We start from the raw sequence: 27,591 nt of genomic DNA on the forward strand, positions 1-27,591 counted from the left end.
TTGCACTGCGACAGAGCTACATTGATTCAATATTTTTTTGTTCAGATGACTCAATAAAAAAGATGCGGTTGTCTCTATAGCAACTCAAATGATTGTCGGAGAGGAGAGTCATGGCATATGATAGGCCGGAAATCTAATATGTAATATGTACAATGCTTGAGGATGCATCGGGTGACAGCAGCAAAACAGGGTAATTCAGTATCATCCGATGAGTAATTCTGCGCTTGATAACAATACTGAGAATAATAGATCACTTGATCATGTTAAAAAGACAGCCAGATACAGTAATTTCATGGCGATAATCTGAGCAGCATTTTTTTTCACGACACAAATGATAGCTAGTGTGCGAGAGGTGCTGACGTAGACATATCCGTTAACAGTTCTTTGACCTGCTGCTGTGTTGTAGTTTTGACAGCTGGTGTCCTTTTTGGTTGACGTTTACGCTAGAAAAGGACACGTACTTCATTTTTGTGAGTGTAGTACCCCTCGGTACTTTTTCATTTAAGGCGGCTCGACGTGTGAAGGTGATCATAATTGAATGAAGACGATTTTAGAAAACTACTGACCGAACATCTGGACGACCTGATTTTTTTTCATCAGTCATGGGTAATAGCGTCTCGAGCATATCTACATTGCAAAGAGGCCATCAAAACAAATTTCAAAGACTCCCAAGCTCTCACAAAGGTAGGTATATGCTCTAGTTCACCTTTATCCGACAAGCATCTTTCACCGTGCCAACAACGTTAGATGCACGCTGTGGCTTGTTTGTAAGTAGTATGAGCCATCCAGAGAAATTCAAAAAATGAATTGCCAATCGTACGTTCAACAAGTGAACAACCACCAAATTCGACACTGAGTATTCCATTGCTGTTCACTAAAATGTGTATATCCCTATTTTCCTGTTTTGGGAAAATATACCATTGTCAAACGGGTGTGTACAATATATGAGCTGTCTAGACCAGGACCATATATGAATGTGCTTTTTTAAACTACGTAGATGTCATTCAACCGTTGACTAGCAAATGTAGCTTTTAGACAGCAGTAAGTCTACGCAGAATGTTTTAAAACTGTAAAACTGTGAGCGATGTGTCTGGACCCTAGCTAATTTTGGGTGATCATCCTTCGCCGTTCTGAAGCCACGTTGACGATTGTGGTGCTGAAGGACAGCGCCCAATGCGTTGAAGCTGCTTAATGGCATTTGATGTAATGACAGCGAGTTGAGAAAGTTGTAATACTTTAATACGTATGAGCTTTTACGGTATACCAGTAATGTATTGTGACCGTGGAGATCTTTACAAAGTAACCCTGAAAAAGAACCTCAAAAAGAGTGTCGGGAAAAACTGTTGCTCATTTGATAGTTTTAAATGTACTGGGGTCTATTAGTAACTATTAGGAACTTCTTAAATATCTTAAACACATTTAAATTTAATTCAATATACTAGTGCTACTAGTATTACTAATAATACACAGCTAGTATTATTGTTGTTCAAACACTGCAAAATTCCAGGTAATGATGCTTTTGTTATCCCTCCAATTTTCTTCTAAATTTCAGATGCCATTATACGTTTATATTCATTTTACAGCTGAGCTTTTTGGAGGCACTGAGTGATGACACGTTTCCCTCCAGAGTGTGTGCCTTCTAATCTGTGAACCTTGGCCATGTTTCTTTTGCTATATATTCTGTGATTTTAGAACAATTGAAACTTGCAATACTGAAATCAGTGTTTGTGATACTGCATACATACAGAGGTATACTGTTGATAAGATATACAAGTGGCTATATAAGCTAAAAATACCAACAGGCCAAACACAAATGGAAATTAGTATTGTGTTTTGCAAAGCCCCTATTCTCTAACTTTGTGTACCAGACATTAAGATTATGTTATACACTTTCACTACATTTTTTTCATTAATTTAACTGACTATTCTCGTTACCTTGTGTACAGATTATGCTAAATGAAATGCTCACACATATCAGTTAATGTTGAAGACAAAGCACACACAGTTATATTGATTCTGGATTCACATAACTGAAATGACTGAAAGGGTCAGGAAATTTCAACAATTACTACAACTACAGACACCAATGTCAACTTTGTTCAGTGACAATGCATTTTGAGACATTGTAGCCTCTTCCCCCCATCTGGGTAATGAGGCACAAACTGCCATCAACATGACGTCATTGTCTTTAACATCACAGACTGGTTTTCCTGTAATGCCAGTTTGTCATATTTTTTGGTAATATGCAGTTCGTTCTCTTTCTACAACCATACACATCACCTCCCCTCATGTTGTATTGCAAATGCAACATATAAGAGCAGTTTCACCATTTTAGATGTTACTGATGCATGAAATGGTTGGTTAAATTTCACTGTTCACTATGACCTAACCCAATTTCTACAGATCCCGTGTTCTGTGTGATCAGGTCATACTAGTCTATAATCTTAACATCTGCATTGCATGCAGCCCTAGAGGGGCACTGACTAAAACAAAACCTAGAAGTTGTCTAGTTTAGTTATGGAGAAACTGCCCTTAAATATGTTCACCATTGACATTTTCTGTGGCTTCCAGCATATGAATGTCATAGTCCCATTATAGAAAGTGCTTCCCTCAGATTAATTTCCCTGAAATGCATATTCACATTATTAATCATCCAAGTGGATCTGTCATACAGAATTGCATGCAGAACCCAGAGAAAGACTCAAAAATGAATCCATTTGTGCAGAGATCACTCTGTTGTCAAAGAGACCGTGAGCACACAAGTGATGATCTGTACAGTGTATGACAACTTGGTTTATTTGTAGCTTCCTTTAAACCTCCATAAGAGATCAAAGAGGCATGACTTCATTTGCAATTTTCCAACAATTTGCCTTTTGGATACAAACTATCCGTCTTGAGCCCTGTAGATATAATCTATACCAATTTTATAAGACAAGTGAAAAACATACTGTGAAATCATTTGATTGAAAACTCATCAAATTTAAATGTCTTGGATGTAGAAAATGCTATTTGCCACGCCTGCCTGTTTTACACACATTTGACTGCATAATTCCATGGCAATATGATAACACAGTATTTGTTGACAGATGTGTAGATCCAGGCTAAATGTTGCAGTCTTGATAAATGAGCTATCGACGCAGAGATTTTCATTTGATGCATAATCACACAAATTGTGTCAACTGCTGTGTGAAGGATGCTTTGTCGCTAAATAACTGGCTTCTAATTATTTATTTACATGGTACATGTTTATGTTTGTTCTTTTGCTATCTGTTAAATGTGCAGTTTAAATCTACTCTTGCAAATGGCGTGATTGCAGTTCTAAGACAATACAAAGTTAAAAATTTGCATTATGTTAATTTCTCCATATGCATTGGGGTTGTATTGAAAGTTACAGCTTTTATGAACAGTAGAGGAAAATGAATTGGATGAAAATATAGAAATAGCTATGGTTAACTGTATTTTTAAGTGCAGCTGCTTTAACCAAATTAAGTTTCAAAGCAGCAATATACTGTATGAATCAACTGTTGTTGAAGGTGTTTAATTGCATCATGTTTCCCCTCTTTATCCTCAATTCCAATTCAAGTCCATTTAAAGTAATCTTAGCAGCATGTTCAGCATTAAAAAACAGCTGTTCAGTGCTTTGGCATATGAATTTTATTGTTGTGTTTACTGTTTCAGTAAGCTATTTTATAAGTGGGAGTGATAAAATAAAAAGCTTCCAGAAGTACAGATTAATTAGCTCGCCAATTAACTCAAAATTATTGTGGCCATAGGATGTACAGTACTAAAGAATACACAAATATCTAGCTTTCTATTTCTCAAGAACACATTTGCTAACACTACATAGCTTGCATTACGTTTCCCTAAAATCTTTGACAATTGGTTTTCAGGCACTGGACATCATAGCCAGCTAGCAAGCTAACACAAATGGAGGACAGGCATTATAGCTGGCTAGCTAGATAAAGTACCTCTGTCACATGCTTGAGAGTGCTTCCCCTAATAATTTATTATGTGAATTCTGTGGTAATATGGCAATTATAATAGATGTAGAGACAGCCTTTCTCATGAAATTTCAGGATAAGCTGATTAATCTTGTCATGCTATAATGTAGTTGGGACATCACAGATCTTTTGTACAGAACCCTGGACATTCACACTGTTTGAATCACTTGCCATTAGCAATAGTTGTCTCCATCCATTCATTCACAACAGAAAATCACATTTGCTGTTTTTGCAAATAAAAAGGTATTCCTATATATGCCATAAAGTTATTGTATTTTTGTATAAAAAATAAAAATCTATTGTCAGTCACCATCGCAGGAAGGAGAAAAACTGAATCTGAAGTTTTTTTTCTGCAATTAAAAAAAGTCAACTCTGTTGTGTTTTGGTTCAATGACTATTAAGTACGTAAAGTGGGATCTGGTCAGAGGTCCTTAGCAAACATATTAATTCAGGGGAGGGAGAGTAGCCCATTCTGCTGTGTTTCCTTGACAACTGAGCATAACATGTAAACCGTTTCCATGGTGATATCTCTTGAGTGCTATCAGCAAGGGATAATAATAGGCAGGAGGTGGATGGAATTGTGCATTACCCAGCAAACCAGCTATAGAAAAGCAGACTTCAGCTTGTAGTATCTGTTGTGGCTCTCCTTTCCTTTGGATGTGGCACAGTTTCCTAATCAATTCCAAATATATAAAATAGTTCCCTTTCTGTCATTTTGTATTAGCTCCAACTGGACTACTAGTCCCATCCCCCATTTGGAATATTAATATTCAGAAGGGGGGGGGGGGACTGCAGATTACATCATTGGCACATCACAAGCCAAGGCAGATGTGTGTGTGTTGCTGACTGTCTGGAATACATCTGGCCAGTTCGAACACCCTGTAGTGTATTGGAGGAAAATCAAGTTGTGATTTTGTCAAATGTCATAAGCATGTACATACTGTACCTTGCTGCCCAGCCTGAGGTGGGGTTTCCCCTTCACGGCTTGTTTTGATTTATGCTACACATTGGACGCAGCACTCACAGGCATCATTGATATTTTTGTACTACAGATACATAAAGAGAAGGCAGTCAACGCAGAAGTGGTTTACTAGGCGCTGTTATTGATAAATTGATTTTTTTTTTTTTTTGTCGTGTCAGTGTGTATTCAGCCACACCACTTGGTGCATATAGTGAAAAAAGCTATTACTCTAGGTAGGAAAGTACACACTGTACCGGAACAGGGACAGAGGTAATGGCAGTGGAGAATGAGCAGTGATCTGCTGACTCAGACGCATGGTGATCTGTGGGCAGAGACAGTGACACCCCAGCTGTCCCTGACACCACGAGACAGTCATGTCTACTCAGAATGCATCTAGATTCTGCAAACGCATGATTACCAACCAGACAGTGTCCACCACGTAAGGAGCCCATATTGTAACTGTAAATAGACAGTCTACATGCAAATGTGGGATTAAGAATAACAAAACTTAAAGTAAAATATGCATAGTGGTTAGGCACTCCTAAGCATGAACTGATAAAACTTAACCAAAACAGGAGTCTCCACAACTCTTTATTGTAGTGTCTACTTGGCTTGACACATATAAATAAAAATTAGCTTGTGCATGTCTAAGCACCACATTATAGTCCACCACACAAAGAAAGCGGTATAATTTCCATTATACAATGTGTTAACATAATAATAACAATTATATGTACAAAGGCTGTGCATATCAAATCCGAACTTCTTCATCTACATTTCACATTTTCAGGCTTACATAATGCATCTGGACCTGGACACAGACCAGAAATGAATGAGCATGCATATGCAAGGCTCACTGATGGGAGAGTGCTTCAAGGAGAGCCTTCCTCTGGGATCTTTCATTACTGTTTGCCCTTTGAATGCATTGTACACACAGCCACTTTAAACAGGAGCATATGCAGGCCCCAAACACAAACTGTGGATTATTGGCAATAGAGGGAAGCTGTGCTTTTTTCCAAGTCTAAAGCAAAGTAGTGCATTGCTGTGTTCTTGAACAAATTGAATTTGCCTTCACTGATTTCTATTGTTCATGCTGAATTATTGATGCCATAATTGATTTCTATTATTGATGCTATTGATCACTGAGGTCAGAGGATAATAAATACACAATGTAAGGGTGAAAGTGGAATAGGAGGGTGCTGCTCTTATTAAGCAGTTTATTTCACTAACAGCACGTTTCATAATATACACCGTATCTATAAAATTCCAGAATCTGGAAGTTTACTGTGATAAGCAGAGACAACTGTTTGCCCAAAGGGAGTTTCATAAGCCATTGTGCTGGTGAGAATATGTGTAAAATAAATTAAGGTCTTTAAGGACTTTCACTTCAGCACACTTTCTGTTAAACAGTTACACAGACTCAAAAAGCACATTTGAATCATTTGATCATTTGAAAGTACAATTTACATTACTGTTGAATCCATAACCCAGATTAGGACAAGCAGTGTTGTGTGAGTGACATTTAGTAAGTTTGAATGTTGCAAATATTGTCTTTCTAACAAAATGGAAATCGTCATTTACTGTGAGGTGGCTAATACAATAAAAAAATGAGCTTTGAAGAACAGTACGCAAATGAAAGTGTAAAAAATCAAAACAAAGTAAATGTGACAAGTGAGAAGGCCATCCTCCTTCAGTTTACCTCCATTGGTTAAATAATACTGTTCTTTGGCATTTTTGTGAGAAAACAAGCCATGTGTACACTAGTACAGTACAGAATAAAATATAAATACTTCCTCATGACATAACTGTTCCCCAAATTTGGCTGTTTCTGTTCTGACTGTATTACCATGACATATTATGTTTTTTGTTCTTTATCACATGAACTATTCTGTTTCAGGATACAAGGCATTCATACCATCACATATTCAAAGTGCCACAATTTAAAGATTTACATCATACATATCAAATACATGACACAAACAGCAGAAGCATTACTGGTTTAGCTTTATTCTTAATGTTTTTTGTCAATAATATTATATTACCATGTTTTGATTGCACAGTTAACCGCTAAGAAAAATGTAGTAACACTGCAAATGGTACGTGTTGCAAAAAAAAACAAAAAAAAAAAACAAAACAACAATAACAAGGATTTATAAAAATGTTATACATTTAAAGAAGCAAAGTTCCATACCTTTCCAGGACCCATGTGTTGAAATACCAAAACATTCATCTTAACACATATGGCTATGAATTCCTTTCTCACAAAGGAATGTACTGCATTTTTGCAGTGTAATAAGAGTATTGTTGTTGTCGTACCCAAGCATGTCTTGTATGAGAACGAGAGACAGTTGTAGAGGTCCCCCACTTAAATGAGTACATGTATATCATCACCCTTTCATTACTGTGAATTCAGAGTGTTCCGTCCATTACTTGGATCATATCAGTTCCTGGGCCGTGCGACAGCAGAAATCTCTCTCTGAGAGAGACCATTGTTCCCCTGGGTGGCTCCATGTCACTGCCTCATCAGTCTGATAGACTCTTTGGCTATCAACGTGATTGACCTCTAGGTTTATGACAGGGTCCTGGGTGTACAGTCCTTTAGCAGACACAGCTCCTCTGTTGTGTTTCTTATTGGTCCGAAGGAGTAGATTTATTCATGAAACAAATACTGTATTGATTTTTGAAATCATGGTTGCAATATGTTGCTTGTTGTGATCGGAGTTGGTATGCAAAATCTAGGCAAAATTATGATGAAATGGCTGAGATATTTGATGTTGAATTTGGTCAGATTGAAGTTGGTTCAAAGTTAAACTGTAGCATTACAAGACATGATAAATGCATGTCTCACTGTGATGCTCACCCTAAATTAAATTCTAAACTCATATTTTACAACTCGTAGTGGAAAAAGGAGGGGATATGCCAATGACTGTGGATACTTATATGTCATAAAGATTTTAACCCCTCATTCTGATGAGGTGACAAGTTGTGCACTTCACAAAAGAAGAGACAGCGCAGATGCCCCCATGTAAAGACACAGAAATAGTCTTTGAAGAGAGGGCATGACTTTAGAAATCACAACTGAAATATTAATAAAATACTGTTAAGTTCTGAATGCATATCTTAGTAGATGTTAATAGAGGTCAATACCGCTAGTTATTGTGCAGTGTGTGATAAACTTTGTTTAAAGTTAAAAATATTGTTAACCTCTAGAGACATTTATTGCTTTGGGATTTTGTAACACACACTGTAACATCTGCCAGGTTAAAGCACTTTGGCATGATGCCATTTTGGCTCCAAAATCAGGACCACAAACTTAGACTAAACTAACCAAAAATAACTCTGTTATTCCTTAGAGTGCACTGATTGAGGAAAATTATGTTTGCTTCATAATTATATTGCCTACAGCTGCCTTACAATATTTCCCCCTCCCCCTCAGAAAAATAAATAATAAATAAAACAATGTACTGTAGTTAAATTAATCCTAATATGAGAAACAAACAAGCCTTTGTCAAGTAAGACAGAGCTTGTACAATAATATGTGTGTGGAATGTTTAAAGTATTATGACCATTACTACTTCATCCCAATCACTGTTGTTATGGCCCTTAGACATAATTAGCAACAGTGCTTTCAGACAGAGAGCAATTTGATGTCCACATGGGCATTCAGCAGAACGCTGTGTTTTGTAACAGTATGCTCTACTCTTTACTGTCAAATATTTAAGGGCAATCTGGAATAATTCTGCAATCGTTGCTACAGGCAAAAAATCTGGACACATTACAATACAAAAAGGGAACAGACTGAGAAGAGAGGTATTTGCAACGTGACGATGCTCACCATTATTTCAATGGGTCCAGTGACCTCAGGCTTCAGGAGTGCCTGGCAGCACATTGAACCCGACAAAAGTTGCCCTCTCTTACATAACAGACCTGTCCACCTGCCATAAACTGCTCTCTAAACACATCTCCAACTCAAATAACACATCAGGATTAACCGGGCTAAAGATTTCACAGAACTTTACCCGAAGGGTGAAAGTCAAACAAGTGACTTTTGCCACCTTTTGCCTTTTGCCTGTTGTTCCCAATATAGCCACAGACAGAAGGCTGATTTACAGCAAAAGAAAACTTAATGTCACTGAGTTATGTATTACACTTCATTTATTTCACTTTACCAATACATAACAGATCAGACAAGTAATGTAAGGCATGGTGGCCATAAGTTATTGATTCACAACATTACCGTCCAATGTAGCAATTTTTTTTTTTCGATTTAAGTCAAAATATGTTTCATCTCACTTTATCTTGGAAACACAAAAGATAAACTGTATTGTTTGCCAATGTGTGATTAAATGTTTTTTTATCCCTAGAAGTCACTTGGAGTCCATATACAATATGGGCTGTAATGTTTGCAGTGGGCATTATTGCCACAATACTCTGCTTGTAAGAAGTAGTTATTAACAGAGAAAGCCTTGAGGGAAAAAAAAAAAGCGGTAAATCCACACAGACCGTGTCATATACAAGAATCGAATATGTTTTGACAAATGGAATTCCTATGAGCCATTGTCACTGTGCTTACTCCTGCCTCTGTGACAGGCAGCAGGACATGCAGACATTTGCTGCTGTCTTTTCTGTGTGATTTATGGTGCAGTGGAAAGATTGCTCTCCTGAAATTACCAGCTCTGTGAATGTTATCTGAGTACACAGGCCATGTTGACCCACTCAGCAAAAGCAGAAGCTGTTACTGTTCAAACCATAAGGAGCAGGTGTGCTTTTGTTTATGGGAAGTTGTCAACCTGCAAGGTTGTGTTTACACAATCGCTTGATAAAGTGTATGGATCTTTGGAGTGGTTAATGGCTTGTCCTATATGTGGATCTGGGTGTTGAAACATATTGAAAAAACAAGCATTACAAACCGATCAGTTTGCATTCTCACCATGTGTCCAGAGCAAGTAATTTCTGAGTACAAATTTATCAGATTGGGAGAAAATCAAATCAAATGGAAATTATTACATGAATGACTTCATTTTTAAACTGTACTGTGTTTGTAAATGTACTTTCCCATCCAATGTAATGACACACTATGAGAAAATCTGTAGTATGTCAAGGAATACTTAATGTGGAGCCTAGTTCTATCTTTCTCATAGATGGAATGCCAGATGGAATGTACACATATGTACACAAATATTGCATGCAGATATTTTGTCCCATGAATAACAGCTGGAATCCTCTTGGCCTGCATCCGGCCTGGCCTAATCTACAGGAGACAGGGCTTTCCGTACTGTTGACGTAGCAGGTGCAGTGATGACATTTTCTGGGATTGTTGCCACCGCACTCTAACTGATGAAGTTGCACGTGCATTCACCTGGATATCTGACACTTGCTCTTCCATTTGCCTGTGGCCTCCGGCCTTTCCCCAAAACCAAGCTGAGCTGGTACTAAACAGAAACATGTTTTTTCTGTTCGTGAATTCATGAGAAACAACGTGAATCACTGAAATGCATGTTATAGCTATTAGCATCTGATAGCATAGCTGTTAACATCTGTTATGTATACTTATATTTACTTTCCCACAAATACTATAAGTTTTGAGTACTTAGTTTTTGATTAGCATTCTTTTTGAAGTATGACATTTTGAAATAACTTTTTTTTATTTACCATTGCATTTAGTAGATTCTTCACCTTCACTAACAACTTTAGGTAGTTGTATGTATTCTCTTTGTTTGATTACCATATTTTACTGATAAATATTTTTATAATCAGGTCAACGAGGAAGCAAAAGAACAACCAGCCCTGTGTGTTCTGTTGCAAAGGGAGCCAGTGAGTTAATTTGTTCTTCTGTGCGGATGAGCAGTAAGACTTCCTGTTTACCAGTGGGATTGTGTTGTCTGCCTTCCACTTAGAGGCCTGTCACCACATTGTTGAGCCTGCAGAATTCTGGTCAAGGCATGTGTGTATATGTATTTTCGGACGCTTGTTTGGCTCTGATTCTGATATGTACTTTGCCATCGTGATGCCACCCTGCCCACTGAGAATCCCAAAAGCAGCCTGGCTGCTCATGTATAGTCATGTTCAGGGACCCAAACTGGTCTTCAGTGTGACTCTTTAGTCACAGGCAACAGGGAACAGAGAACACTTTTATCTTGTTATGAAGTATAGAATTTCTTCAGAGAGAACACATGATTGAAATATTATGATATGATATCTTTTTTATGCTTGATTACGCGTGTGGGTATTGTAACCCCCCCCCCCCCCCCCCACACACACACACACACACACCCTCTGCAGTTTTACCAGTCCAAGATGGGCCTGTTAAGTTAATGTGATGCTGAGTGATGTAAGAGAGTGTGGGATGGCAGTACCATCTGGGTTGCTTCTGGGGGAGTGTTACATCAAAGAAAATGGCATGGGAATACATAAGCATATGTGTGGTACATGTCTGTGTGCCTCGAGGCCTGGGCATTGTAGTCTGCCATACAGAGGTCGCAGACACATGGGGAGCCAGAGGGGTATATCTATTTAATGTGAGCAGCTACTGAGGGAGGGAGGAAGAAGTTAATGCAATTTATTCAGTCTTGAAGTGGGTTTTTTTGCAAAGCTTATTTTTTAACATATATATCAATAAATAAAATTAAGCTGTAAAAGGTGTACCTCTCCAGTCTTTTTCAGAAATGTCTTTGCAACATGGACTCAAAGGTTAGGGTAAATTACAGGTAAAAGTGCATGGACTTCAAATGATTCACGCAACTGATTTTAAAATGAGAGATAATCATACTGTATAACATGTTTAACCAAATTCTCTCCTCATAAAGAGCCTTCAGGCATTTGAAAAGCCAGAATGCTTACATTGACATGATGTTTTCTGAATTTATTGACTTGCATGTCTTCACTTTGAGTGGATTCAAATATCCCTTCAAATTCCCTTAGGGGAAAATACCATTTTGGACATAATGAATTATGAGTTTTTTGTTCAAAATATTATTGTAATTTGATTCAGTCTGAAATGAATCAGCCAGATAGGTAAAAATGTTGAACAGTTCTGTCCAGCGTCTATATTCTAACAAGTCCTTTCAGTAAACAGAGCTGTGTAATCTCAAACAGAGATAAGTTAGTCCGTTTGTTTAAAATAAATTTGTTCCACCTCATGGCCTTTCCATGGGTTCAGTACAAGACATCTATAAGTACATGAAAATTGGCTAAAAATATTTTGACACAGCTACAGACTGGTAGTACTTAAAAATTAGAAAAGCATGCCTTTTCTGGTTCAGTCTTAAAAGCAAAAACAAAGCGCTTGGATTTTCAGTTTTTCCTTTTTAAAAATCTCTAACGCATGCATGTCCTTTTGAAAATAGGCTTAAATGAATTTACATTGTTTTGACTTGTTCTGATCCTTCCTTTCTAGATTTTGGAGCAAGACCAACCTCCCACTCAGGTTCATTTTGGCAGATGAGCGGGGGTCTGTTTAATTTCATTTCGAAGTATGCACCTCATGAGGGAGAAGAGGTCTGATTTCATTCACTACATGCACTGGGCCATTATGAGGTGCTCAAGCCTAGTTCAAAATGAGGGAACACAAAGCGCTCATGCAAACAGAGCTTGTGTCAGAATCTCTGTAAGGCACATAAATTACCAGCTCAACACCATTGAATACACATGATTGTGTTACTAAATAGATCTTGTTTTTACCCCACTTTTAAATAAAAAAAAATTGACCAGTGAATGGTTGTAATTCAACCTACGTTAAATGCATGTTGGTTGGTTTACCAATCTGTATTGGTGCATACCACTGTATGTTCTCACCATATTAACAGTGGAATGGAACATGTGATTTTCACAATATCCTTGACTTTTCCACATTTTGAATAGCTGTCATGAACAAGTCTCAATGCCTGGCATTCTAAACCACTTTCTACTGCATGTACAATTCACACAGATTACCCTGTAGTCATATGTGTTTTACAGTCCATGGCAGTGAACTTAGACACAGACGTATGTAAACAATGGAAGGGCTGTGGAAGCTGCATATCTCCAGGGGGAGCATGTAATGTTATTTCTGTTGGAGTCTGGAGTTAACTGTGTGTATTGCTATCTGTGGGAGATTCAAGTGTTCAGGTGTTTGTCAGGGGATCTGGCAAACTGTGATTCACCACAACGGCATGTCAGTTTTAAACAAAGCACATTTAATTGCCCTTAAATTAGGGTCTGTGCAGAAAATGAGCTGTTTTCTTGGGAGTTAAGCACTGATACAGATTGGAAATCTGCATTACTGATTTCTTGAATGTTTTAGTTCTTCAATGCTTTATGGTCCCTAAAACATTACAATACTGCTTCATACCATCATATTTCAAGTACATTGTGTTTTTTTTTCCAACTTTGTTTTTGTTTAAATGAGCATTGCTTGAAGGTACTTGCAAATGCACAGCAGGTGAGAAAGTGAGTGCACAGAATATGCAGGGATTGCATAATTGCCTAGACAATTGATGTTTTGATACAAACATGATGTGTCATACTGCATACTGTTCATTCTATATGGATTGCTTATTACAGTGACAGCCTACTGAATGTGGAAGCTCATAACATCACACAGAAATCGAACAGGAGAAATATCACACAGGAAAAATGATTTTTGTTTGTTTTTGTTGTTTTTTTTTATCCAAGGCAACATAAATACTGTACAAAATTTGTTAATGTTAAGCTAGACTGTATTATCATAAATGTAAATATGTGTACAGAGGTAGTGATAGAAGATGAAAATCAAAGTTAATCATTTTTGCACAGTTTCCCACAACAAGAATAGTGTTAATGCATAATACCATGATGTAAAGCTGCCCCTTCAGCTGACCCTGTTTAAAGTTTAACTCGGGTAAAGACAGCATTTACAGACAGCATTGTTTCAATGAAATTAGTGAGCGCACTATAATGAAATTAATGTTGGTGAATGGGTGCGCACTCATTTTTCTCTTAATCCTTTCACAAAGGCAAGTTATCCCACCTCACAACAGGCAGTGTAGTAACGCACAACACAGCCACAGGAAAGAACATTAAACATGAAACATCTGGGGATATTTCCAGTCTTGAGGGATACAAAGCGATTGCGTTATTGTGGTCAAACCAGGGAGAGCGGTAAAGGAGTGGTGAGCATGTTTGGAGGAGGCTTGACTCTCTGTTTTTGTTTTGCAAATACATCTAGCGATTCTTACAATAACTTGGATTTCAAACACAATTTTATGCCAGCAGAACCCTTGGTTTCCCTAGTTGTGTCTTCAAGATATACAGCCATTGTACTGTAGCACAGTTGAAGTGCAGTGCCACATGGGAGAAATATAATCTCTAGGACATTCAGCTGTTGCCAGTCTGAGATATATTTGTGTGATTTGCTAGTACAGGAATGCAGTGGGTTGTTGTCTTGTATATGGTTGATTAGGTTGGTTACCCCCTGGGTAGGGGAGTTCCCTGGCTTGTTATACTGTACTATGGACCTTGGAAACAGATGAAAACAAAAGAGAGTATGTGGTTAGCAAATGGATTAAATTTCCTTTTGGAATGGTTTTGGCTTTTGTAAATATTTGTACAACAGGTATAAAAGTCAAATCGAAAGTTCCTCAGTTATTGTTGATCATACCATACAAATGTTAAACTATACACATCAGAAAGATACTTGTTCCTGCTGAGGTTCAGACGTAAATATGCCAAAAAACCTTTTCAGCAGATATGAATTTTCATACAATTAAAAAGTATAGGTTGTGTTTCATGTGGTTATAGTGATTGGCGTAAGTATAGTGGGACAGATATTTGGCCTGGACTCTGATGAGGGGATTACACCTGCCCAGAGGCCAAGGCGGGTGACCCTATTTTGCCATCATTAATAGGGAAAAGAAAAGGGGGAGATGGAGTAGAGGAGGGATGCCGTGAACTGCTGACACATTAAGGAAGTGGTAAGTATGATCTTTATAGTCGTGGATGGTTTGTCTAGATTTGATTAATTGCATAGGAATTGTCTGAAAATTCTCCTGAATCTTTGCTCACAACTTCAATAGTATGTATATTACCATGGTAAAAGCCTCCCATTAGTCCTTTGTGGAAATGCAGGGGCCCAATTTTAATACTGATCCAGAAATAAAAATGATGGTAATATGGTAATAATTACCATTGTCATCATCAACATCTTTGTCATATTGCTATTGTTTTTGTTACATGATGTATCAGGCCTCTACTTTGGCTCTGTTGATTGCATAACCATTATTTCCAGCATCTGCAAAAGTATAAACATGCAAAAGCTGAAGTGTGACTGACAACAATCAAAGGCCAAGCATATAGAAGTTGACTGGTGGAGAGTACAGTCTTTATTTGGCCACACCTACACCTACACCTTCTCCGAGAGAGTCTGACTTTATCCAGCGGTTTACTTTCACCTCCACCCCCGCATCCACCCCTTCAGGGAAGAGCGGCTCTGTGTGGGAGGGCTATAGCAGCCAGAGCTGTCACACCGGTTAACACAGACAGCCCATGTGTTTTATACGAGACAGAAATGAGAAAAACGCCAGCAAATAGACAGCACCATCAGGATGAGAAAGGATGACATGTGCACGAAGGCTGCGCGCTTAGCAAGAGAAATGACAAAACATGTTTAATAATCTTTCATGGTATCGCTTCTGTCATTGCTTCAGCTGAAGCGGCCCTGACATACGCTCTCCTCCTTGTGATGAAAGCTGCTCTGCAGCAAAAAGAGAATGGCTTCCAAGTTGAGAGTTAATTTGACAGTAAGAGCTGAGAATGTAAGAGCAGATCTTTTCGCCGACGTGACCGCATGTCATGCTGCATCCATAACAGTTGTCATTTTATGATTAAACCGTGGCCATTTATTCGATTCGCTGTAACCACAGATAAGTGAATTAGCGCACGCCACATGGTGGATGGAACCCCTTGCGCTATCGTCTGAAGCGCTGTGGAGACACCAAGCGCGCTCAGCGCTGCCTGACTCCCACCACTGGCCACACCGCTGCATCGCCGATGGGATAATCTGCGCTGCAGGCCCCGGCCCATGTGAGAAGCGGATTACATATTTATTCAGGGAATTTCATCCTGAGCTGCCATCTGTCACTTGGGTCCTGGCTGTGGGCATTTGCAGGAGGAGCGGGATCTGCAAGGGGTGTCCTGGTCTGTCGCCAGACAAATATGACGTACCTGGAACTGGACCTCTGGGAAATTTGGGTGGTTTGCTGGCTGTGTGCTGGAAAATTAGGAGGTGTGTTTGGGTCTAAAGGGTCAGGGAAGCTGCCTCGTCCTGTCCCATCCGTTCACAACTTTCCCTAGGACTCAGCTGCATGACAGTCATGTCTGATGTCCCACTTCTCCATCCTAGGAATGATTTATCACACAGGTGATTATTTGCACCTTGGCACAGCATTATAATTTAGACATCTGTAATCTAGATTTCCAGATTACAACACTTTTATGACAGAACATAGCCCCAAGTTCCGTAAAGGGATATTTCCTGGTATTTTCCTGATATTTTCAGTTTGAGTGTACAGCCTCCAGACAGAGTAGCAGCTCCTCAATATTGTGTAACCATCACAACAGGAAAAGGTACATTTATGTCTTTTTTTTATTACATTCATGTGATCCATTCTGAATGCAGCTCCACAGCTGAACATTTGCAGGCCTTGCACAAAAGAGAGGGCTGCCTTTAATCGGAGTGTGAATGGGACATGTGGTCTCCCAGTATGTTCCACAGCACTTAAACACTTTGAGAGTGCTCAGAGCTAGCAGCACAGACCCTGTTCCTGTGAATTCTCACACAGATCCCATCTGCTCCTTTCCCTCAGGCCGTGAAAGGGAAGAGCTCGCTGACTGTTTGTTATTTAGGGGAAACTGATATGTGTTTCTGATGTGAGTCTCTGAAGTGAAATTCACTGAATGGCTTCATTCTGCTCTGTAGTTCCTCTTCTCCTGAAGGGAAATGGGCCTGATTGATAACATAAGTGCATAATAATCATAAAAAATCTGACGGATGGATTTGCTAATTGAATCATTAATTGTAGTTTTCAGGTATAAATTAATTTAGATATGACTATCTCTGTGACAGAATCTGTTAAAAATGTATGAAGTTGTTGCTTTAAGGTTGTAACTGTCTTTTTAATTTCTTCCTTGAGAGCTATGTATGTACTGTATGTGCAGATTTTTTGGTCCAATGCATTGTGAGGGAGTGGTTATCCACTTTCTGTTGAACAAAATAAAAATTATTAATTGCTAAAAATGTATGACATTATGCATAAACCTTACAAATTCGAACTTAAAGAAGTCTCTGCCAACATAATCCCCTGTCCTCCATAGCCAGATATACTGCCTATATGCATTCATTATTGGGCACATTTACAACATGCATGAAGTCATTACAGTTTGCACACACACGTATGACATGAAAAGGCATCTCTGCAGTACAGTGTCCAAAAGCTGAACATTGACATGACATGACAACAAAACTATTGCCGAGTATGGCACATCCATGTAGCTGTCTGTTTGAACCCAACCGTTCAGAAGCTTTGACTCATTATGGCATGGATGAGTATGATATTTCAACAGAGTGGAGACAACAGAGATACTATTTACATGGAGCCAAAGTGGTTCTACAAGAAGATGGTAGCCAGAGAAGGTACCTAGTTGGACGCACTATGTATTTGTAAATCAGCTTGTGTGATGGACAATGTCTTTTAGTTGGTGGGTCGAAATAAACAGTTTTACTCAGGGGTAATTTTCAAAAACTTTCTCAGGAAACATTTGATACATTTTATAGAATGCAAAAATTGGAAGCATTCTGGATATCTGAATTAAAGAATCATGACTCTGACCATTTTTTGTACACTGATTGAAAGTTCAAATTTAAATCAATAGCTCAATGAAATTATATACTTGTGGGAAAGGAAAATGCAATATTCTCTTCCTTGATCCATGTTCTGACACATTAATGTTTCTGATACTTTATACAAGCATAGAGGGGTCATAGGAATATTGAGGGCTCAATTCCTGTGTCTGGGAAAGTGAGATTAAATATCAGCATGAGAAGTATTTACAAACCTACCTTTTGAGGAGCAGGCAAAAACATGCCCAGAAAATAAAGAATTACTGGTATGATCTCTAACTTTAACATCATAGCCACCCATTAATGAAAACACCGATCAGCTCATACATTTATCTGAAAATATGTTTCAGGGTTCAACAGCTGCATTGTATTACCCAAAAGCAGTGAATAATAAACACCCCATAATGATCGGAACTGCAATTAAAATGCTTTTTTACTTTGTTGATAAGTTTTTAGCTAATCACACACATATGTACAGAGAGACGATGAGGCTTTAATTGTAACTTAGTTTAAATTCTAAAAACACTGCCCTTTTGAGAATGTTGTAATATTGATTGTGCTAGAGCTTTTGAGCTCAAATAAATAAACTGATCTGAAACTTTTTTATGTTGTATCAGTTTAGTGGGTTCTCCACCTTAAAAAACTGCTGTCAAATATATAAGGCAGTGCTAACCTAACAATCACATATGTTGTGATTTCTCATCACTTCCTCTAACCTTATGTATTATTTTTAGTGTAACAATAATACATAACAGTATTATTGTTATTATAATTATTATCATTAGTAGTAGGAGCAGCAGGAGTAGTAGTAATAGTAGTAGTGCTGTTGTTGTTGGAATAATAAAATTAACTACTGCTATAATGATAATGTCTTGTTATGTACAGTATACAACAGTTCGTCTTTGCAAATATATTTAGATGTCCATGTGATCTTTGTGGATGTACAGGCTAAAGTAACATTATCTCTACAATAACCCTCTGTAGCCAGTAGACCTCTGTAACCCTCTACAGTAGACAATCAGCTGTGTCTTCACTATAATCCACCCTGCATGTGAGAAATTAAAGTAGAACGACAGATCTTGTTACCACCTCTCTGCTGTCGAGCATCATTTGATAAGACCCTGGCCTGGCAGGACACATAAGCTGCCCCAAACTCTCATCTTTTATTAAAGGCATCAGATCTTTCTTAGGCCCATGTGGCGGCTCAGAATAAAATTTACAAGCATTGGCGCAGGGACTGGATTAGAGGGAATATCCACTTGTCTAATCGGGGCATCAGGTCTCACAGTGAGAGACAGCGCCACAGCCCTGAGAAGCTGACTTTGGAGTATGATAAAAACACACGTGTAAATGATGAGCCCTACGCTCAACTGTCATGACAGCTGAGGACTGCGGTGGATTTAAAATCAAAGTAACGTGAATCAGTTATGTTCTTTGGTGTCTTCTCTGGAAAAAAGAAAACGTGACTTTTAGTTTGATCTTATGTGCGTACTTCCATGTGCGCTGTAATGCATTACAGCGGTACACCAAATTTATTTAAAGATTAGTGCCTTCACTGTGTGGAGGGTTTGTTGATTGTTTTGCCTCACAGTTTGGCCGGTGGGCCGTGTTGGTATCTAACCATCTCCTTCTTCTCTCCCAGTCTTGGATCATATGATGTTCTTATGTTACTTTCTAATATTTTGCACATGGCTCTGAGATGAGGATCCAAAGCCCGCGCTGAATGGATGTTTTGTTTGCCACAGGCGCATGGATCGCTCAAACAATGCTGTCCACAGGAGTCTGTCCAACGTGCCCCCCCGACAGCTGCTGCCATATTTTATTTCACAAATAATCAAGGGGAAAGTGCTACTATCAATGCCAGGTTCAGGGGCCTAAACAGCGTGCAGCCTAGTTTGCATTATCTGCCGCCTAAGCTCTTTCTCATATCCTCCGGGGTGCATTTTGTCAGTTTTGCTTTACATGCGCTCACTTTCGTTTACACTCCAAGTTCAGGTGAAACCCTAAGAATAATTGTGGGGAAAGACTGATGTGGTGAGAAGAATGTTCATTGTACGCAATATGGGCACAATCATCTCATTCCCTTATGTTTGTTTTGAGTTCAGTATTGTATTCTCTGTGATATTCTCAGCATATGCATGGAGCGTATGTACTTTGACAACCTATGACTGCATTTTGTATGCATGTATACAAAACACATAATTATGCCTTGTATAAACAGAAATGCCTATGGCATGATTATATACAAAACATGTACACAACATTCATATTGTTTGCATTATGTAATCCATACAATAATCAATATCGTTTCTTTAGCCAGGACTTGGTGGGGATTACTGCTTTGGTAATGAGACTTTGTTACGTAACGAGATGAGCAATGGCGCCAGAGCTGCTCCCCAATGACTAAGACAAGCTGATTAAACCAGGAGAGCCAGTAGGGGACGTTTGGGGAAAACAGACATGTGAGTAGCACAGAGGTGTGTAATGGAGCAAACATGCTTAACCCTCATAGGCCATCACATGTTGATACTTATGGCTGATTCCAAAAAGTACTGAATATAACTTCACCATAAATACGACTGTCAGTAGTATCTTCAACAAGGTGTAACTTGTAGAATAGAGTTTTATGTCTGATCCATTTCCCTTTGCTGGAAGGACAGGGTGTGCCTGTTTTGACACATGGAATTAAGAAAGTACACCAGCAGCTGAACTGCTGATGGGGTATTGAGAGGAGGTGAATTAAGGACTCAAATAAACACCCAAGTTCTGTTCTTAATTTGCTTTGCTTTTTTATCATGCTTCAGATCTCTCTTACTGCATAGAGCTAAGTTTGAAGAACAGAAGGTATTGATATTTGATACACAAAGAACGTGCCTTTTCTATGAGTGTGTGTGTGTGTGTGTGTGTGTGTGTGTGTGTGTATGTGCGTGTGTGTGTGTGTGCGTGTGTGTTTGTATACAAGTGTAAATATAATTTTCCCTCCCAAAAGATCATCGTGTTGTCTTGGAAACTTCAAACTGCGGGTGTACAACTGCTATTTGAGAGAGAATTATGCCCTACAGTAAATGTTGCTTGGTGGAAAACCAGAGTGTGTTTGTTTTATTTTCTCCGTGGTGGCTTAAAACCAGCAGCATTGTTTGTCCTTGATTGATAACAACAAATTCTAAAATTGGTATAGAATCTAGCCTAAATCTATTGTTTCTAGTATGTCAAGTGAGATTCACTCATCTTGATAAATAAATATGCCCCAAAATATCACATATGTGGCTTCATGCAAAGTAGTGTCAACAATGGACATTACAGGGTGGCGGCGTAGCATAATGGTTAGGGAGCCAGACTGCAGGTTAAAGGCTTCAGAGTGATGATGCTCTTGAAGAAGTACCATGAACAAGGTACTTAAATTTGTTAACTATAAAGAAAATGTTACCTGTACGTTAGACTGTAAGAGGTCACAATGCTGTAATGCTCACAATAAAACCATAGGCCTCTCACCTCAAACCAGTGTTTATTTTCATGTTCAGGTCCCTACAGTATAATACAGATTTGCTTGTTGTCGTGTATCTCAGAAAGGAACACACTGAATTACAGTTCATTCTTCCCTAGACCTGTGTTAATATTCAGGGTGAAATACAGATGTGTAAACACTATTATTCCTGCTTCACACCATATATATTTCAAGTTTTCGACTAAGTGAGACAGAGAGAAAGAGAGAGAAAAAGAGAGACTGTTTTGTGTGTGTGTGTGTGTGGAGGGGGATGGGTATGGATTAGTATGGATACCAGTGAAAATGGCCTTTCAGATTTTTCACTGAATCCCCTCCCAGAGAGTCAATATGTTTGGTGAGGTTTTCACTGTGGTTAAATCATCATCCGATATTGTAATGCTTCACACATGTCTCGCTTGGATCGGTCTTGTTATTCTGTCAAAAGCTCTTTGTTTGAAAGCTGTTTGTTCGTTCAGCTTTGATAGCCTTTGGCTTTGGAAGGTGTAATGACTGCATGACCTTTGGTATGCAGCACTGGAGTACACTCTCCAATCAGTGTCATGAGCAGCAACTATTACATGGTACAAAATCAGATCAAATTACAGAATTTTGAAATTACTTAATGCATGACATTGTTTATGTCTGAATCCACCAAATAAATTATTATGTAATCTCCATTTCCTATTCCTTACTGTGGACTAAATTATGCATCTATCTGTGATTGTGTTAAATCAATAATCCATTACTGTAGCCATTTGCCTGGCAGAATCCTTATCTGCGGTGACACAGATTTACATATTTTGCAAAAAGAAATGTCTACTGGTTTCATTCACATTACGTATTTCGCAATGGACTACAGCAGCAGTACCCTAAAATGTAACTTTTCGTTTACAATCATAGCTCCTTAACCACCGCACCTTCTTTTGCTGTCAATAAGTGTGCTGGCTGCAAATAACCTTTCACACAATACTAAAGGTCAGCAACTTGTGGCTCAAGGTGAGGCTATCTTTGGATAATGAATGTAAGTTTTTGGTGTCAATGAGTATGTCCAAGAAAAAAGTGTTTTCAGTACAAAATGTGCAGATATTTGCAAGAAGTACATCTGAGAGAGGATAGTGGCTTTATGCAAGTGGCACACAAACACACACACACACACACACACACACAAACACATATAAAATTGTGAAGCCAGCTTATTTGTGCAACCAAATATAAATGTATAGAAAATGAAACATTCAAATCCATATTACAACATACTGTATGTGTAACTTGGTAAAAGCAGCAAGGGCTATTTGAGACACAAAGCCCTGAAAGTGCTCCCCAAATGTATAGGGAATCCATTAATTTTACAACTTATATTTTACATTACTTCGCATTTTATCAATGAGAAGCACAAAGACAAGCAATACAATTTATTTCACTCATATACAGGAAAATGGGTTTCCCTTTACATCTCAGGATGAAGAGGCAATAATATGCTTAAAATGTGATAATACTTCAATGTAAAAAATGCAATTATTTAAATTTCTCTCAGAGTTTGTAGATTATTACAAAAAGAGAAAGGTAACATTTTAATTAAGTGGTATCAGAGATGTCAATTGGTACCAACTACAATGTAACTGCAATTAATCTGTGTCCCATAATGTAGTTTCAACAGTCAGTTGTTCAAGCACAATGTAGGTTATTAACTCCATGGAGGAAGTTGTTGTGTGCCGTCAATCACTAAGTTGGATAAACCAGCAAAAGACTTTGCTCTCCTTAGACAAATGCTGTTATTGGTTCAAGTCATTTAGTCATTGGTAGATCTATGCATTTTGGGGCTCATGACGCCTCACTCTCCTAGAACTACGATATTATCGTCAAATTGTGTTCAATGATGTGTGCATTTGGATGAGCACTCTAATTTGTACATCTGTTCTTTTTGGTACAATTGTATCCCTCCCTGTGTATCTGTTTGCATATGCCATTGTTCATCAAGTTGCAAAATAAATTTCCAGGCTAATATCAATAGTGTACAATATTAAGTGTAGACACCAAAGTGAAATATTCTGACCTTAACAAACTATTAATGTTTTCTATGCTTTGTGTAAGTCGTTCCCTCTGGCGTGCCCTGATTTTTTTTCATTAAAATCAGATAACCACAACATACTTGAAGGTCTCTGAGGTGCAAGCGTCCTCACCTTAATGAGCTGCCATGAAAATTTCAGTTCAAAGTCTGCCCAGGGCCCCCCTGGCTAAGCCTAGGCCTGAACCAGGCTGGCATCATTCCAGTATTAGCATTCAGCTCTCTGACGCAGGGCACAGCTTTGCTAGGTCCCCCGGGCCCAGAGTTCCCTGTTCCAGCCTCCAGCTTGTGGTGTCTCTGCATGGGTGACAAAACTGCTTCATCGTCAGTGCTGTCAGAAAGCATCAGTGTTTTAAATGGACACCTCCAACCTTGGCTCACTCAGCATCTGAGCACCGCATGAGACGTCATATGCAGACAAATATAAACAAGGAACAGTTCATTTTCAACTGAAAAAAATACACTAAGTCATACTGAATGACTGCATACTGAAGGGTCGATTCCGTAACACCACAAAGTAATGGTTACCCCTGTCTTATTGAACCCATGTTATACCTGTTTGGAGACTTATTTTTTTTGAATTGTCATTACATTACCACAACAAAGTTTTGACACCTTTTTAGATGATTAAAGTGAAAAAGAGTTGAAAACATTATCCAGCATACTTATTTCATAAGAAAGGCACATTTTCCTTCACTGGTCCCCCAATTCAGTTTACGTAAACAAAACAAAATATGAATGTTTGTTTCCGTAAAGTTCATCCCAGAAAATGAAGATTCTGAGATGAGTTCCGTATTTTGCATTCCAAATGTCATGAAATCCAGCAGAGAGGAAGTTGTTTAGTGGACAGTCTCTTATCATTTGGGCCATTTTGTTTCATGAACTCATGAGCATCAAGTTGAGAATCAAGGGCAAATTCAAAATAGCATATTATGTGTAAATGACTTACCACACAGATGACACAAATGTTATCATGTAAGTGACTAAAGAAAAACAAAATCTCACATCTTACACATTTCATTTCATTCATATATTCATTTAAATGTTCAACACATGGGTAAGTTGTTTCCAGAGAAAGCATTTTTTGTTAACAACCTAGTACTGCTCTTAGATAGAAGCAATGTAATTATTTCTCAAAAAAGGATATAACCTGGAAGGCAATAAGAGCACAATTCTCCACGGTGAGGAAAAGCTGCCAGGTCATCTTGGAAAAGTGATGACAAGTAAAGTCGGAGCCTTCGGTTCCTGAGAATCACTCTCCCTCTGTCTGCCAGAGACACAAATGGAGCGGGAACATGTAGACAGAGGGGTGAGGTGTGCCAGAGTGCATAGGTTAAGGAATGTGACCACCAGTTTCAAGTGGTGCTGAACCCAACCTAAGGCTAGCTCTGCCCAATTCTCACTGCCAACAGGGAAGTTTTGGTCAGGCTGGGAGTGGCAGTGCCAGACTGTTTTGGGAGAAAACAAGCGCCACAGGAGCCTTCTTTAATCCACATACTATGTCTTTACTTGGGTAGTGCTGGAGTCCAATGATATTCTTAGTCCTTTCCAAGGAAACATACTTGAAATACTACAACTAGAGAGAACGGTAAAGCCGAGTAAGTTTGACAAGATGCCAGCTTGTATTTGTGGTCTCACCTAGGGTGACCCTGATGGGATAGAGCAAAACAGCACAGAGAGAGGATCAAATGAGTGAAGAGGGACTTCCAGGAAATGTATGCAATGCATAACTGCGATATAATCAAACCACAGTATGCACTGCAACCGCACGACAGTAATGGCTTTCTTTTGATTCTGTTGTGATGCAAGTGGCCTGTGCGTTGAAGTGTAAATCTCAAGCTAAGTCCTTTTCAAACATATGTCTGAGAAAGGATCACATATTTTTGTTGAGGGAGTTTGAATGCAGTACTTTATTACTAGTACATTTCATATTAGTATCACATTTGGAATCCTCCAGAACCTCAATGAAGTGTTTTCCTCCCTTCCAATTATTGTTTTACTGAAACTATATCACTATGCCACGTTTCACTGACTTTGCAATAATTTATATTAAGTAACAGCGATGATGTAATAATTATCACATATTATGTGAAGGAGAGCCTTCACGCATCCCCCAAAACTGTTTATTTAAAATTTCAGTGTGCAGATTGTTAAAATGTTAAATGTTTAATGGAAGACCTCTTTGTCTTTAATCCAGTTCAGATTTACCAATAGTTGATTTACCTCAGTTAAATGCATTCAAACCAAGTGTTTGTTTAATTGTTAGTTGTCTGTTTGTAATTAAGACATTGTCTGTGTGTAATTGTTTAACTGCAGTCAACCAGCCATTGGTTAATGAGCCACACCTGTCTGATTGACCTTTGAAAAAAACAGGTGTGTCACTACAAAGCAGGAGGCTCACTGCAGCACTTTGGCTGTTCCCAACGCTAGTGCCTTTTTAAATAAATAAAGATGAAGTATTTTACTTTTTGTACATTTTCGTTTTTTGTGAGAGATGGGTTAGCTTCTTCACAATACACTAATAATGTTAACGTTGTATTTTCCATGTGCTGTCACATAAAAACATCAAAACCTCCTTGATTATATACACAGCTATACTGCTGTGGATCAGACAAAGGCAACACAGATTATAGGTATGACAAAACTAAACTAGAAAAGTGCATTTCCTGAAAAAAATGCAGAGTCTGATTGCGACCCGGCAGCGAAAACGTGCTAACGTATATGAGACGATCACTAGGGTGACCATACGTGCTCTTTTTCCAGGACACGTCCTCTTTTTGGGACAAATGTTTTAGGTCCTAAAACGAGGACATGTCTGGGAAAAAGTGCACGTATGGTCACCCTAACGATAACTAGTATGTGGCTAAGTGGTTGCTAGGGTGTTGCTAGGTGGTTGCTAGGGTAAACAATATGGTCGCTGGGTGTTGCTAGGGCGTTGCTGGGTGGTTGCCAAAGTGTTGCTAAGTGGTTGGTAGGTGGTTGCTAGTTCCTAAGTGGTTGCTGGGGAGTTGCTAGGTGGTTGCTAGGATGTTACTAAGTGGTTTCTATGTTGTTGCTAGGTTTTTGCTAGGCTGTTGCTAGATGGTTGCCAGGGTGTTACTAGAAGGTTGCTACGCTGTTCCTAGGTGGTTGCTAGGGTGTTGCTAGATGGTTACTAAGGTATATGAGGTGGTTGCTAGGGCGCTGTTGGGTGGTTGCCAGTGTGTTGCAAAGTGGTTGCTAGGGTGTTGCTAGGTGGTTGCTAGGGTAAACAATGTGGTTGCTAGGGACACACCCACCTTTGGTGAGTGTTAGGTCACATGACCCAAAGCAGCATATCAGGTCCGGTGGCTATTGGTCAAATGGTGACCGAGTGGTAAGACTTGAACCAAACTGAAGTGAATGGGAGGATGAAGGGATGAATAAACAACTAAAAGACAAGTGTGGGTCAGTTTGGGTTTCAATGAGTGTTGGGTGGCATGACCTGAGCCAGCATATGAGGTACTGTCACCGTAGGCTGAAATCTGACCGCGCGGTAAGACTGAAAAATGAATTTAAGTCAATGGGAGGATGGAGGGATGAGTAAACGACAAAAAAGATGAGTGTGGGTCAGTATGGCTTTCAATGAGAGTTGGGTGGCATGACGTGAGTCAGCATATGAGGTACTATATATAGGCCGAAAGGTGACCAAGCGGTAAGACTTTGAAAAATAAATTTAAGTCAATGGGAGGATGGAGGGGTGAGTGAATGACAAAAAGACAAGTGCGGGTCAGTATGGGTTTCAATGAGTGTTGGGTGGCATGACCTGAGCCAGCATATGAGGTATGTTTGCTGACGGCCGAAGTGTGACCGCGTGATAAGGCTTTGAAAAATGAATTGAAGTCAATGGCAGGATGGAGGAATGAATAAATGAGTAAAAAAAAACTGATGAAAGCAAAAATTTAAAAGACGACTGCGGGTCAAGATAGTCTTGGATGAGTGTTGGGTGATTTGTCCCTAGGCAACATGTGAGGTATGGTGGCTATGGGGTGAAAAGTGACCGAGCGGGAAGACCATGAAGTGTGATGATTTTGAAAATGAATGGAAGTCTATGGGAAAAAAAGGGATGAAGAAACGACAGAAACCGGAGAACGAGTGCAAGCACACCGATCGGGGTCAGACCGGACGGGTGTGGGGTCGATATCTCGAAAACTGTGGGAAGAGAAGCGCGGAAAAAATTTGATGGAATAAGAAGAAGAAAGAGAAAAA

At 38.9% G+C, this 27,591-nt stretch overlaps 1 protein-coding gene across 1 annotated transcript in view; it reads left to right on the forward strand.

Annotated features, from left to right (window-relative positions):
• The first annotated feature begins 378 nt into the window (after positions 1–378).
• Positions 379–27,591, forward strand: part of neurl1aa (neuralized E3 ubiquitin protein ligase 1Aa) — a 62,767-nt gene continuing 35,554 nt past the window's right edge. Inside the window, exon 1 of the mRNA XM_036542018.1 lies at positions 379–684. Coding sequence (XP_036397911.1) covers positions 603–684 — 82 coding nt within the window. The 5' untranslated portion in view covers positions 379–602. The remainder of the gene's footprint in view (positions 685–27,591) is intronic.

The sequence above is a fragment of the Megalops cyprinoides genome, chromosome 1, assembly GCF_013368585.1.
Source record: "Megalops cyprinoides isolate fMegCyp1 chromosome 1, fMegCyp1.pri, whole genome shotgun sequence".
NCBI lineage: Eukaryota > Metazoa > Chordata > Actinopteri > Elopiformes > Megalopidae > Megalops > Megalops cyprinoides.